Source organism: Acanthisitta chloris, unplaced genomic scaffold, assembly GCF_000695815.1.
Source record: "Acanthisitta chloris isolate BGI_N310 unplaced genomic scaffold, ASM69581v1 scaffold6838, whole genome shotgun sequence".
In the NCBI taxonomy this organism is placed as follows: domain Eukaryota; kingdom Metazoa; phylum Chordata; class Aves; order Passeriformes; family Acanthisittidae; genus Acanthisitta; species Acanthisitta chloris.
In genome coordinates this window covers 38,682-49,743 of record NW_008686641.1, presented here as the reverse complement: position 1 = coordinate 49,743, position 11,062 = coordinate 38,682, and the positions used below count along the sequence as shown (strand labels likewise).

Below are 11,062 nucleotides of genomic sequence, written 5' to 3'. Positions count from 1 at the left end.
AAGGAACACTGTGCTAAAAAATAGAGTTTAGCCCATTATAAGCAGCTCAATACTTCAATTTTTTTTTGGGGGGAAAAAAGCAGCTATTCAGATTTAGTTTCCTGCTAAGTTGACAAGAAAATTCTCCTTTCCTGATTGACAAAAAGAGGTGAATGAAAACTGGAGGTTGAGGTTTTTCTGGGTGTCACATACTCCACCTTTAGGCAAGCCAAAGGGAAGGGTTTGGCCTTGCAGGCTTTGAGTCAGCAAGAAAAAGGCTGGATGGTGTCACCCACCCGTTTTGCTGCCTCTCACCACGAGATGGAAGCATTACAACTGTGTTTGCGATCCCAGCTGCAAATCCAGGCAGGGAAACAAAATCCCCGCACGGAGCCACTGCCACCCCTTTGGTGCTGCTGAAACTCCTGCGGTTCTGTGCCCAGACAGATGGGAAAAACTTTGGAGATACACTCAGCGTTTAGGTGTAGGGAGCTGAGGGAATAATTAGGGAATCCCTGTGATTCAGTAGCAATCCATGTTTTTCTCCTCACTGTCTGTCTACATGTGTATCTTTTTTTTTCAGTGAGGTTGGTTAGTACTTTGCTATTAGATATGAAGCTCTTGTAGCTCACTTAGATTCATCTCATGTTTTATTAGGTGCTGGTTGGTCTTTCCCCCCCCCCTTGCCGGTCAGCACAAAATAAGGGATGCATGGAAGAACATCCTTCTAGAGTTTAGTGGCTCCACCAGGCAGGGAAGGAGCCAAGTTCATCTCATCTGATGAACAATCCATCTCCCTCCACAGGAGAAATCAGTGTCCTCATCAGGATGGACACCAGCCCATGACCAACACCAGGATTCAGCCAGGATGAATGAGGGTTGGAACTGGATGATTTTATGGTCTCTTCCAACTCAAACTATTCTGCAACTCTATGGATCAACTCTTCTGGGTGGCTTTAGGAGCCTTAGGGATCTCATAGAACCATCAAGGTTGGAGGAGACCTCGAAAACCATCAAGTCCAACCAAGAACCTGTCACTGCTGGAACCCCTAAACCAGATCCTCCAGCACCAGGTCCAGACACCTCTTAAACACCTCCAGGGATGTTGACTCCACCACGTCTCTGGGCAATATCCCAGGGCCTGAACACCCTCACAGGGAAAAGAATCTCCTGCACTTTAGGTGTCTCCCTGTGCTTTTGCAGCAGTGAGAAGTGACTCTTAGGCTGCATTAGGAGCCTCTGCCAAGGAGAGGTTGGAGAGCAAACAGGGGAAAAGCAGAGAGAAGCAGCAAGAAAAGAGCAATCCTGATCCCTCCTGAGTCAACAGCACAGGTTAAATGCTTTACACCCGGCACAAAACCCTTGGCAGGCGTATGAGGTGACTTCAGATCTGAACCATAGCCCAGAGGATTAACTCCAAGACTATCTATTTCCAGCAGAAACTTCTCCTTCGTCTGCCTAAGGACAAAATTCCTGCCGAAGGCTGCTGCTTCCTGGAGCTCTGCATCGTTCTGGCTCCAAACACCATCCCCATTTGGGGCTTGCCTGGCTTTGGGCAGGGATCCAGCACAGATTCCACTGGCAGGGCAAGTTCCTGAGACCCAGGATAGCTTTTATTTACCACTGAGCACCCAGCAAATCCTTGCACCTGTAGCCAGGCAACTTGGTCCTCTTTTCTCCTGCCAACCCACGAGTGCAGTCCCCCCAAGGAGCTGCTTTAGAGCTGCCTGTGAGCCACCTGCGGATCTGACACTGCCTTGGGTAATTCTCCTCTCATGGAGCTCTGAGCATCCTTCCGTGCCCCTGGGAATGGCTTTCCAGGGAGCAGGGAAGGTATTGTCAGTGAAACGGTCAATAAAAAGCGAGAACAAGGGATGGAGGGCAGGGAGCCTCGTTAGGGGAGGGGAGCAGAGCAACCCCAAACAAAACAGCAAACCAGGCTGGGAGGTGTCCAGAGTTCTTTTGGCAGTCTGGGCTTCTGGCCCGAGGTGCCAAATCACAGCTGTGGGAGAGGTTTATTCCCAGTTTGCAGAAGCTCTGAACAATCCAGGCAGCTTTGTGCCACTGGATTGGTTTTCCCATTGTGTCCCAAGGGGTGGAGATGAGTGCTGGAGTGAAAGGACAGGGAGCTCGTTAGTGCAAGCTCGTTACCTGCCTCCTTGGCCTGCAGCCAAGGTGAGAAACATCCATATTCTGGGGACAGTTTTGTTTTCCACACTCTCCTGCCTCATCCTCCCCACTCCAGGGCTGCCTCTGCCCATCCTCTCTGCCGAACCACTCCCCGAGAGCTCAGACCTCTTCCACCAACTCTAAACAACTCATTGTTTGTAAATATTTCCTGCCATCTATTCAGTCTATTTTTAGCAATAATGCTTCTTGGTTTTTTTCATGGCAAAAGTAAAACAAATGGAAGTGGAATCCTTGGGGGTTGCAAAGGGCTTGTGTATGAGGCAGAAATGTCACTAAGAGAATCATCAAGGTTGGAGGAGATCTCGAAGATCATCAAATCCAACCATTAACCTGTCACTGCTGGAACTACTAAACCAGGTCCTCCAGTGCCACATTCAGACACCTCTGAAACACCTCCAGGGGTGGTGACTTGTAGCTATCTTCATCAATGCACTGAAGTACTTCTCTCCTCAGTCCCAGAAGGAGGACTCCTGCTCAGCGCAGGGTGATGCCACCATCCCACAGCCCAAGCTCTGCCGCTCCTTCACAGGTAAGCTGGGGGTGCTGGTGGTGATTTCCTCCCCTCCCCTGCTCATCCTCATGGGATGGTCCAAAGGAGGATGTGGGGACAAAGTGGAGCTCCTTAGATGAGCATCATCATCAGTGTGGCAGCAGGTCAAGGGAGGTGATTCTGCCCCTCTGCTCTGCTCTGCTGAGACCCACCTGGAATCCTGCACACAGCTCTGGGGCCGCAGTGTGAGAAGGACGTGGAATTGGTGGAGCAAGTGCAGAGGAGGCCACGAAGTTGCTCAGAGGATTGGAGCATCTCCCCTGTGAGGACAGGCTGAGGGAGTTGGGGCTGTTGAGCCTGGAGAAGAGAAGGTTGTGTGGAGACCTCAGAGCACCTTCCAGGAGCTGAAAGGGCTCCAGGGCAGCTGCAGAGGGATCTGTGTTAGGAGCTGCAGGGACAGGACAAGGGGCAATGGGTACAAATTGAAGGAGGGAAATTTAGGGTAGAACTTAGGCAGAAGTTTTCCCTGTGAGGGTGGTGAGACACTGGCCCAGGTTGCCCAGGGAGGCTGTGGCTGCCCCAACCCTGGCAGTGTTCACAGCCAGGTTGGCTGAGCCTTGAGCAACCTGCTCTGGTGGGAGGTGTCCCTGCCCAGGGCAGGGGTTGGGGCTGGATCATCCCTGAGCTCCATTCCACCCCCTTAACATTCTATAGTTATGTGATCATGAGTGAGCAAGTGGAGCCAAGAGCTTCCCAGCCCCATTGCTCCCTCTCAGCCCACCCTGACATCAGTGTGAATAATTGGGGTGGAAAGGGACCTTTCAAGGCCATCTAGTCCAACCCCTGTGACATAAACAGAGACATCTCTGACTAGATCAGGTTGCCTCATCCAATCTGGGATGTGGCTGTTTATGAACCCTTCAATTATCTTCTTATCAAAGAAAACCACAAGTGTAAACAGAGTAAAGTGAGATAAAATATAGTTTCACGTGAGGCTTTTTTTTCACCTCAGGGAAAATGTGAGCACCACAGCTCCCAACATACCCTGGTGCCAGGGCTGAAGGAGATTGTAACCCTTCCATGTACATCCAACCCCCAAAAACCATGTGATGTGAAATTACAGGTGCTCTAGCAGGACGCCTGCATCTCCCAACGCTGTTTTAAGGTAGTCACTGGCCAAGTTGCAGGTGGAGACTGACAAAAGAATGATGATATTAGTCCAGATCTGTAGTGTATTTCAAAGTAGAGGCAGGGTTTAACTTGTCTTTTTTGGCTTTTTCTTCCATTGAAACACTGATCTTTGTCTTCTCTAACTGAGAAGTGATCCTTGGAGTGGAACAGCTCATCCCCAATGACCTCTTGGCCACCTCAGTAGCTCTGGGTATTTCTTCATTCCTGTTGACCCCCAAAGGAGAAGATTACTCATCCAAGTTGGTGGTTTTTCTCTTCCCACAGTGGGGAACACGGAGAAGATTCGGGAGGTGAAGGAGAACCGCTCCAAGTCTCTGTGTGTGATGCCACCACCACAGCCCAGTGGTGTGACCTGGGCTGAGAAGAAAGACCTGAGGAAAGAGCTGACTTTGGAGATGTACAAGCACAAGTGATGCTGTTGGTTTGCCATGAGAGCTCTGAGTCTCTCATGGATGGTTGTTCTATGTGTAGATAATGTAAATAAGATGCACATTGGAGAGGAGAACATGGGCCGGGCAAAACATTCCTGGTTTGCATGGAAACTTCTCTTATTGCTCTTGATTTTTAATGGGAACTAAGGAAAAATATGCTCAGCAATGCAAGGGAATGACTGAGAAAGAATTCCTAAGGATTGTCTAGGAAAAATTAGCCTGTTCAGACTGGGAAAATTGCTGAAACTGCCTAAAGCTGCAAGGAAGGTGAGATATCACCCATCACGGATAGGCTAAACAGGAGGGAGAATTTAGACTATAGATTGGGGAAAACTTGGTAATCTAAAAGAGGGCACAGATCTTCTAATGAATCTTCTAATGAAAACCAATTACAGCTGCATTAAAAGGGGAAAATAGATTCTTACTGGGTTTTTCAGTTTATATAAGGGATGGTTCACCTCCAAAAATAAGATGAGGAAGCTCCAAATCCAGTGGGCATTGCCAGGAGATGAGTGTGGGAGCCCTTAAATAGATGGGAAAGTCTTCTGACAGAGTTAGTTGGTCACAACAAACCTGTAAAGATATTCCAAGATGAGCTTTGCTGCCATGGCTTGGAGTTGTGGAGTCAGAGAGGGATTGAAAGTGTCTTCTTAGAAGATGAAGCAGAGGCACCCAAAACCTCATTGCTGTGGAGCACTTCTGCCAGGAATGCAGTGATGCCCTTTGCACAGCAGCTGCAGGTAAACCACAGGGACAGGAAAACAAATATCCCCATGTTTGGGCCATTCTCTTTGCAACTCCAGATAAGTCCAAGCCTTTGGATCCTTGTCCTCAACTGAAACCAATGGGGTAATGTTTAGCTTGGCAAATATCCACATTTTTCTTTCTCCTCCTCTTCCTCTGCATTGAAGGATTCAAGAGGATTTAATGAGTGGCTCTTTTGGAAACAGAATTAAAAGAAACTGTAGAAATTCACATATTCCCTCTATGAGATTTTTGGGCTTCCAGAACCAACCTCCTGTGTGCTCTGTTAAGAGACCATTGCCTGGTGCACTGGGGGCTTCATTTCAAATCTGAGACCCAAAATTTAGGAGGGACATTGAGGTGCTGGAGCAGGTCCAGAGAAGAGCAACGAGGCTGGTGAAGGGACTGGAGCACCAGTGCCATGAGGAGAGGCTGAGGGAGCTGGGGGTGTTCAGCCTGGAGAAGAGGAGGCTCCGGGGAGACCTTATGACCCTCTGCAACTCCCTGACAGGAGGTTGGAGTCAGATGGGGGTTGGTCTCTTCTCCCAGGCAACCAGCAGCAGGACAAGAGGGCACAGACTTAAGCTCTGCCAGGGGAGGGTTAGGTTGGGTATTAGGAAGAGGGGTTTTCCAGAGAGAGTGCTCAGACATTGGAATGTGCTGCCCAGGGAGGTGGTGGATTCCCCATCCCTGGAGGTTTTCAAGCTGAGACTGGATGTGGCACTTAGTGCCATGGGCTAGGGACCATAGTAGGGTTGGACTCGATGATCTTGGAGGTCTCTTCTGACCTGGTTGATTCTATGATGATGATGATGAAATTGTGTCTATTTGCTTTGCAATGACCTGGAGATGTCATTTTCTTCTGCAGAGGTCCTTTACAGTGTCCTGACATAAGCTCATAGGGTCCTTGTTGACTTGAACGCCGCTCCTCACTGCCCCATCCCTGGGAATTCACCTCATTGCCAGGGAAATTTGGAGCTTTTAGCAATATAAGTGTGTTTTATGGGTGTATATACATATATGTACATATATATTGATTTTACTATAAGGTAATTGTAATCTACAGTTACTTTATTAAAATGTTGGGTTGTTTCCTAGTTTAATCCATGGGAGCCATGAGGGTTTGGCAGGACTTTGTGTAGGAAACTGCTCATCTTCAATATTCTGTAACATAGGACATATATAACATGGTATATAACATACATGAATATGTTGAAGTGTATTACAGTTCTATGTCAATTAAATATGCCGTGCTATGAGATCATCTAAGAGTTAGTATCTCCTTGCATCCACAACATCCTCATGATGGAAAACAGGAGATGAAGAGGGACATCATTGCTGTATGCAGCTTCCTCAGGAGGTACAGTGCAGGGTCAGCACTGCTCTCTGCACTCTGTGACCAATGATAGGAAATGAGGGAATGGCCTGAAGTTGTGTCAGGGGAGGGTTGAATATTATATCAGGACAAGGTTCTTCCCCCAGAGGTGTTTGGGCACTGGAACAGCTCCCCAGGGCACTGGGCACAGGCTACTATGAGGTCTCCACACAACATTCACTTCTCTAGGCTGAACAGCCCCAACTCTCTCAGCCTGTCTTTGTAGAATCATAGATGTTAAGGGGTTGGAATGGACCTTACAGATCATCAAGCCCTAACCCCCTGCCCTGGGCAGGGACACCTCCCACCAGAGCAGGTTGCTCAAGGCTTCAGCCAACCTGGCTGTGAACACTGCCAGGGTTGGGGCATCTACTGCCTCCCTGGGCAACCTGCTCTGGCAATTCAGGTGTTGTTGGCTCCAGGTGTGCAGCTCAGTGGCTCATGGCTGTGAAGCTATCTCAGCCTTCCCCACATCCTGTGCAGAGGCACTGGCTGGATCCTGCATGGATCCCAGCCCCTCATTCCCTACCAGTCCTCCTTCGCAGTTCTGCTCCCATAAATACCTTTCTGCAGCATGAACCGTTAGCTTGATCTGCAGAGAAGACAATATTCCATGCAGCACATACTTTCCCAATGAGTCACTATGCCCCAAACTTCACCTTCTGGAGACTATGGATTTTTTCCTTCTGATTTCTTTACAAACTAGAATAGCACAGCTAAACCTTTCATGAAGTATTTTCCAGTTGCTTAGTGGCCAAGCCCTGTGCCTAGTGTGTATTTCAGCCCAGAATACCTTTGATAATCTTTGCCAGTATCCAGTGTTGGTGGTCTTAAAATGCTACAACTGAGTGGAAAACTGTTAAATGCTCAGGCTTCAGAGCATGGCTAATTAATTCTTTCCAGGCTTTTAGGCCTTTAAAAAGTGTTAAAAACACGGATTCAGTGTATCATTGAATATTGCATGGTTCTCTGGAAATAAATTGCATCAGTTTGAGTCCTTTTAGGAGTTCAGAGAGTTATTGCTCTGTACTTTGCTGGGGAAGTTTATAGGAGGCTTTGGAAAGTTCGGGTTGAAATGGGCAAAAGTTGGGAATGATTATAGAATCACAGAATTTTAGAGGTTGGAATGGAGCTTAGAGATGATCCAGCCCCAACCCCTGCCCTGGGCAGGGACACCTCCCACCAGAGCAGGTTGCTCAAGGCTCAGCCAACCTGGCTGTGGACACTGCCAGGGTTGGGGCAGCCACAGCCTCCCTGGGCAACCTGGGACAGTGTCTCACCACCAGAACAGGCAAAACTTCTGCCTAAGTTCTAGCCTAAATTTCCCTCCTTCAATTTGTGCCCATTGCCCCTTGTCCTGTCCCTCCAGCTCCTAACACAGATCCCTCTGCAGCTTCCCTGGAGCCCTTCAGCTCCTGGAAGGTGCTCTGAGGTCTCCACACAACCTTCTCTTCTCCAGGCTCAACAGCCCCAACTCCCTCAGCCTGTCCTCACAGGGGAGATGCTCCAATCCTCTGAGCAACTTCGTGGCTTCTCTGCACTTGCTCCAACACTTCCATGTCCTTCTCACTTTCAGGACACCAGAACTGCATATTGGGGAAAGTGAGAACCAAAAACCCACATCAGAGACAAAAAACTGCATCAGAAAACTCTAAACACACAGATCAAGCAGCTGCATTGAAAAATCAGGCAAAATCTCCCTAGTACTCCCAACTCCAAAAGGCATTTTAACACATGGACTTGGGTCTTCATTGCTGTTTTGAGCAGAAAATCACACTTGTGTTCATTTTATTTCACAACTACTTAGGAGATTATAATGGCTTAATCCTGGCAGTGCTTAAGAAGCAGGTGAGGTGAATTTGAGCTCTTTTCTCTCCTGACATGAAGTCCTGGGGGGAATTCAACCTCATAAGGAACATTAAGGATCTTTCAACCTCCAGGATTATATGTGCTTCAGCCAAGAGACTTGGAGACGGGGGAGATCAAAGAGGAGCATGTGATGGAGATAAACTGGAGATTATCAGTTTAAGGCAGAATTGGAGGGGGAAAATGTCCTTATGGGTTTCTATTCCTCTCCCTTCTGATGCTGTTCAGATTGGGGTTGCTCTTTGTAAATCCATCTGGGGATGTTGGTGGCTTTTCCAAGGTAAAGCTGGAAGTGTTTGGGTGTGTTAGTCATGGTCTGGATGGCTTTGCTCTCCTTGGTTTCTTCTTGTTCTGAGGTGTGTGGAGAAAACAGGAAAGGAAGAGACTCATGAGAGAGATACTCACCTCACCTAACTAAGCAAACACCTACCTTAAGCAACCTGTTCTGGTGGGAGGTATCCCTGCCAGGGCAGGGGGGTGGGAATAGATGATCTATAAGGACCATTCTAACCCCTAAGCTACTATGATTCTATGAAACACTGTGGAACATCTTTTGGAGCATGACAGATCATAAAATGATAGAATCATTTAGGTTGGAAAAGACCTACAAGATCATGGAGTCCAACTATTCCCCCAGCACTGCCAAGGCCACCACTATCCATGTCCCCCAAGTGCCACATCTACATGGCTGTTAACTCCCTCCAGGGATGGTGACTGCACTCCCTGAACAGCCCATTCCAGGCTGGGACAGCCTGGGACAGCTCCAATGCAGAAAGGTCTGCAGATCTCCAAAGGGACTCAGGGAAGTTTCCAAAGGCAGCACTAAAATCTCATGTTTATCAAATTCCATGAAATCTTCTGCTTTCAGCAAGAGAGAGTGAAAAGGTGTTGATCTGTCTACATAATATGGAAATTTTTCTGGGAGCACAGATCAAACCACGAGGAATAACAGCAACACAGGAGAAATAACGACAACTCAGTCTGTGCTGATGAAGTCTTTGATCAATCAGAAGGTAAAACACTGACTCTGTGAAAAATCTGAGCTGACTTGCCCCAGCTCCTTGCTAAGGGATATATGTTTGGGAGATTTTAAGGGTAAAAAAATCTTCAGGGTCAATCAGGATTAATAAAATGCTCAGGGTACAACTTTCCCTTCCTCCCACCCAGGTCCTAGGGCTGACTGTGGTGGTGGTTGTCTGACCTCTGTGGATAACAGAGCCCTGCAAGCTCCTCCCTCCTGCACCAGGAAAGGTAATGGAGGAAAGAGAAAGTTGTTTTCCTTGGGAATTAAAGAGTGAATGCATTGGACTTCACATGGATGATGGTGCTGGTCAGTTAAACCTGCCAGAGATCCCAACACAGGCTGCAAAGGACAACCAGCATCATTGTCAGGCTGTGGGAGAGACCACATGGTCTCATTGTTCATCATGTCCAGACATTTTTTGGATCCTGATGGTTATTAGCATGTGCTAATAATTGTGACAAGGCTGTGACAAGGAATCATGGAATCATCAGAGTTTTGGTGGTGGAGTCACCATCCTTGGAAGTGTTTAAGAGGCTTCTGGATCTGGTGCTGGAGGATATGGTTTGGGGTTTACAGCAGTGACAGGTTAATGGTTGGACCTGATGACCTTAGAGGTCTCCTCCAACCTTGATGATTCTATGATTCTATCACAGAGTCATGAGATGGTTTGGGTTGGAAGGACCTTAAAGCTCATCTAATCCACCCCTTGCCATTGGCAGGGACACCTTCTGCTAGGCCAGGCTGCTCAGAGCTCCATCCAACCTGGCCTTGAGAAGAAACACCTGTCAGGAGGGGGGGTGTTCATTGCCTAGAGAGATATTCCAACCTTGTGAACTCAATTCCTGTTCCACAGCCCAGGAATGTGGGCACAGAGCAGCCTGTGAGGAGCCAAGACTGGGCAGCAGCAGTGCTGTGCCTCAGCCATGCAGGGAGCCTTCTGCCAAAGGGACCCAAAATTGCTGAGGACACCTTCCAAATGGCAAACAGCACTGACTTGGAATGTGCATTAGCAGAAATCCAGCCCAAATGCAGCTGACTCAGCAGCACATCCCTAGCTGGGGATGTGCATTCAGCTGTCTTTTCTTATCAAATACACAGGTGCTCACTTTGCATTTTGATTCTAGGTAATTGCAGTGTGATCTATGGGGAAAAAAATCCTTACTACTGCTGTGCAAACCCTTGTCTTCACCAAACTCCTTCAATGGTTTTCAAAACTCCCTCAGCAGTTGTGTCCAGCTTTGTGGTGGAGATCACAAGAATGGATGGTAACTCATTCTCTTGTCACTCCAGACAGGCTGAACCAGAGTTATGTGTTAGCTAAATGACAACTGATTGGAATGACACTAATTCATAGAATCATCTAGGTTGGAGGAGACCTCTAAGGTCATCAAATCCAGCCATTAACCTGTCACTGCTGGAACCCCTAAACCAGATCCTCCAGTGCCACATCCAGACACCTCTGAAACACCTCCAGGGATGGTGACTCCACCACCTCCCTGGGCAATATCCCAGGGCCTCAACACCACAACAGGGAAAACATTTCTCCGCACATCCAATCTGACTCTGCCCTGGCTCAGCTTATGAACTGATTATTTAGGTGATAGATATTTTGCACTTTGTATGTAATCAACCACTTTATGTTCAATACAAAGAGCTCATCTCATTGCAGTGGTGAAGTACCAGATGACTGTAAGATGGATGTGTCATTCCAGTTCAAAACGATGGAAAAAGAGTGGCTATGCTGGGATGGGATGAGATGGAAAAGGGTTAAT

The 11,062-nt window shown here is 47.8% G+C and overlaps 2 protein-coding genes across 2 annotated transcripts in view; both read left to right on the top strand.

Moving 5' to 3' along the window:
* Nucleotides 1-4,263, top strand: part of LOC103807526 (sodium/hydrogen exchanger 2-like) — a 25,041-nt gene extending 20,778 nt beyond the window's left edge. The window contains 2 exon segments of the mRNA XM_009080259.1: nucleotides 2,623-2,698; nucleotides 4,115-4,263. Of these exon segments, the coding sequence (XP_009078507.1) occupies nucleotides 2,623-2,698; nucleotides 4,115-4,263 (225 nt within the window).
* Nucleotides 4,264-6,344: 2,081 nt separating this feature from the next.
* The window catches only part of LOC103807525 (transmembrane protein 182-like), a 24,744-nt gene continuing 20,026 nt past the window's right edge, over nucleotides 6,345-11,062 (top strand). Inside the window, exon 1 of the mRNA XM_009080258.1 lies at nucleotides 6,345-6,385. Coding sequence (XP_009078506.1) covers nucleotides 6,345-6,385 — 41 coding nt within the window. The remainder of the gene's footprint in view (nucleotides 6,386-11,062) is intronic.